The sequence below is a fragment of the Cicer arietinum genome, chromosome 8 (genome assembly GCF_000331145.2).
Source record: "Cicer arietinum cultivar CDC Frontier isolate Library 1 chromosome 8, Cicar.CDCFrontier_v2.0, whole genome shotgun sequence".
NCBI lineage: Eukaryota > Viridiplantae > Streptophyta > Magnoliopsida > Fabales > Fabaceae > Cicer > Cicer arietinum.
The window spans coordinates 11,499,703-11,501,351 of NC_021167.2; the positions used below are offsets into that span (position 1 = coordinate 11,499,703).

General features: G+C 29.7%; 1 protein-coding gene across 2 annotated transcripts in view; it reads left to right on the forward strand.

Moving 5' to 3' along the window:
• The first annotated feature begins 235 nt into the window (after window positions 1-235).
• The window catches only part of LOC101512502 (RNA-binding protein 1), a 9,389-nt gene continuing 7,975 nt past the window's right edge, over window positions 236-1,649 (forward strand). For both annotated transcript variants that reach the window (XM_027330753.2, XM_004515065.4), the window contains exon 1: window positions 236-515. In XM_027330753.2, the coding sequence (XP_027186554.1) occupies window positions 422-515 (94 nt within the window). In that variant the 5' untranslated portion in view covers window positions 236-421. The remainder of the gene's footprint in view (window positions 516-1,649) is intronic.

The following is a 1,649-nucleotide window of genomic DNA, read 5'->3' on the forward strand; positions in this document are numbered from 1 at the left end:
ACAAATAAATCTTAAAAAACTAATTTTAATCATTTATGATTTTTGTCCTTTAATCTATTTATATATTAAATTAAGAGACAGGAAGATACTCTCTAATAAACTCTTTTTTACATAAATTCCACCGTATTATGTAGTGCCTATATAAAATTATAACATTGGTGATATTTATGTAGATTTTAAATAATAAACATTATAAATATATATTAAATAGTGTATTATTGGTAACATAGCTCTTATATTAATTTTGAAAGAAAATTGTTTGTTAAAGATGAAGTTGTGAAAGTTTATTCTTTGGCTTCAATTCCCATCGAAGTCGTTAAGTAGAAAGTGTTGAAAGAGTGAACATCACATAGTAACAGTTAACAGCAACAAACAAAATTCTCCAATTTCCCTCTTTCATAAATTAGGGTTTCTTCTCGCCATGGCCGACGGCTTCTGGTACCGGCAGCAGCAACAGCAGCATCACTCACTTCATCCCCACTCCGGCCAGGTCAAACGACCGCGTTCCGATTACGGTTTGTTTCCCCTCTTTCTTCTCTTTTAATTTCTTCATCGCTTCAATTTTGTTTCTTTTGTAGTTCTTTTCGTACAATTAATTTGTATTTTTTATTTCATTTTGCTTTGAACACTAAAGTTTCAAGATTTTATACATCTGTTGTGACATTTGTGCTGATCTGATTTTTGGCATTTTCATTTGAGGAATTGAATTTTTGTTGTAGTTGAAGATTGTGTTTCCAATTGTTTTATAAGGTTAAATTAAGAAATGATTACTTCATATTTCAATGTTAGGGTTTAATGTTGTAGGTGTTAGATCTTTATTATCCTAATCATGGTAGTTAAAACTGTGATTTTGCATGTATGATTGTAAAAGATCTCAATAACAAGCAGAATCGGAAATTAGTGCAATTGCGTAGGGTCGATCAGGTCGATCAATGATCTTATCCGTGTAGTCAATGGGATTCCAGCATTTTCTTGCAATCCTTAATCTGCAACGGTATTTTGCGGGCAGATTGCATTGGTCGTAGCACTAAGCAGGCGCAAAAAGAAGATTAAGTGAAAATCTTCGCTTCTCTGCTCATGTCGTGTGACGAACCACCATCCTAAGCCCCACGCTATGAAGATGAGAAGAATAAATTGTAGAAGAAGAATTGTAGACGGCGGCGCTGTTTGTATTTGTGTATGTTGCGGCTAGGTTTACATATTAGGGTTACATATCAAATCAAATAATCTAATAATTGGCTTATGTTTTTGCTTGTAACAATAATAGGCTGAGATAAATAATGGGCCTGCAATCCTGTAGGCTTTATTCTTCATCAAGCACTACAAATAAGAAGAAAAGAAAAAACGCGAGGCAGGAACCATTGTCTTAATAATAATGCTTAAGATGGATAAAAAATATACAATTATAATAAAAGTAGAATAGTAAAAGTAACATATAACATCATAAAAATAACATATAACATCATAAAAGTAACATATAATGACATAACATAATCAAATAATAAAAGTAATATATTATTTAAGTAAATATTATAACTCATTTTGGTAAAAATAATTACATATATATATTTTTATTATAAAATTAAAAACTATTAGATATATATATATATATATATATTATAAATAAATTATTAAATATATATATGTAT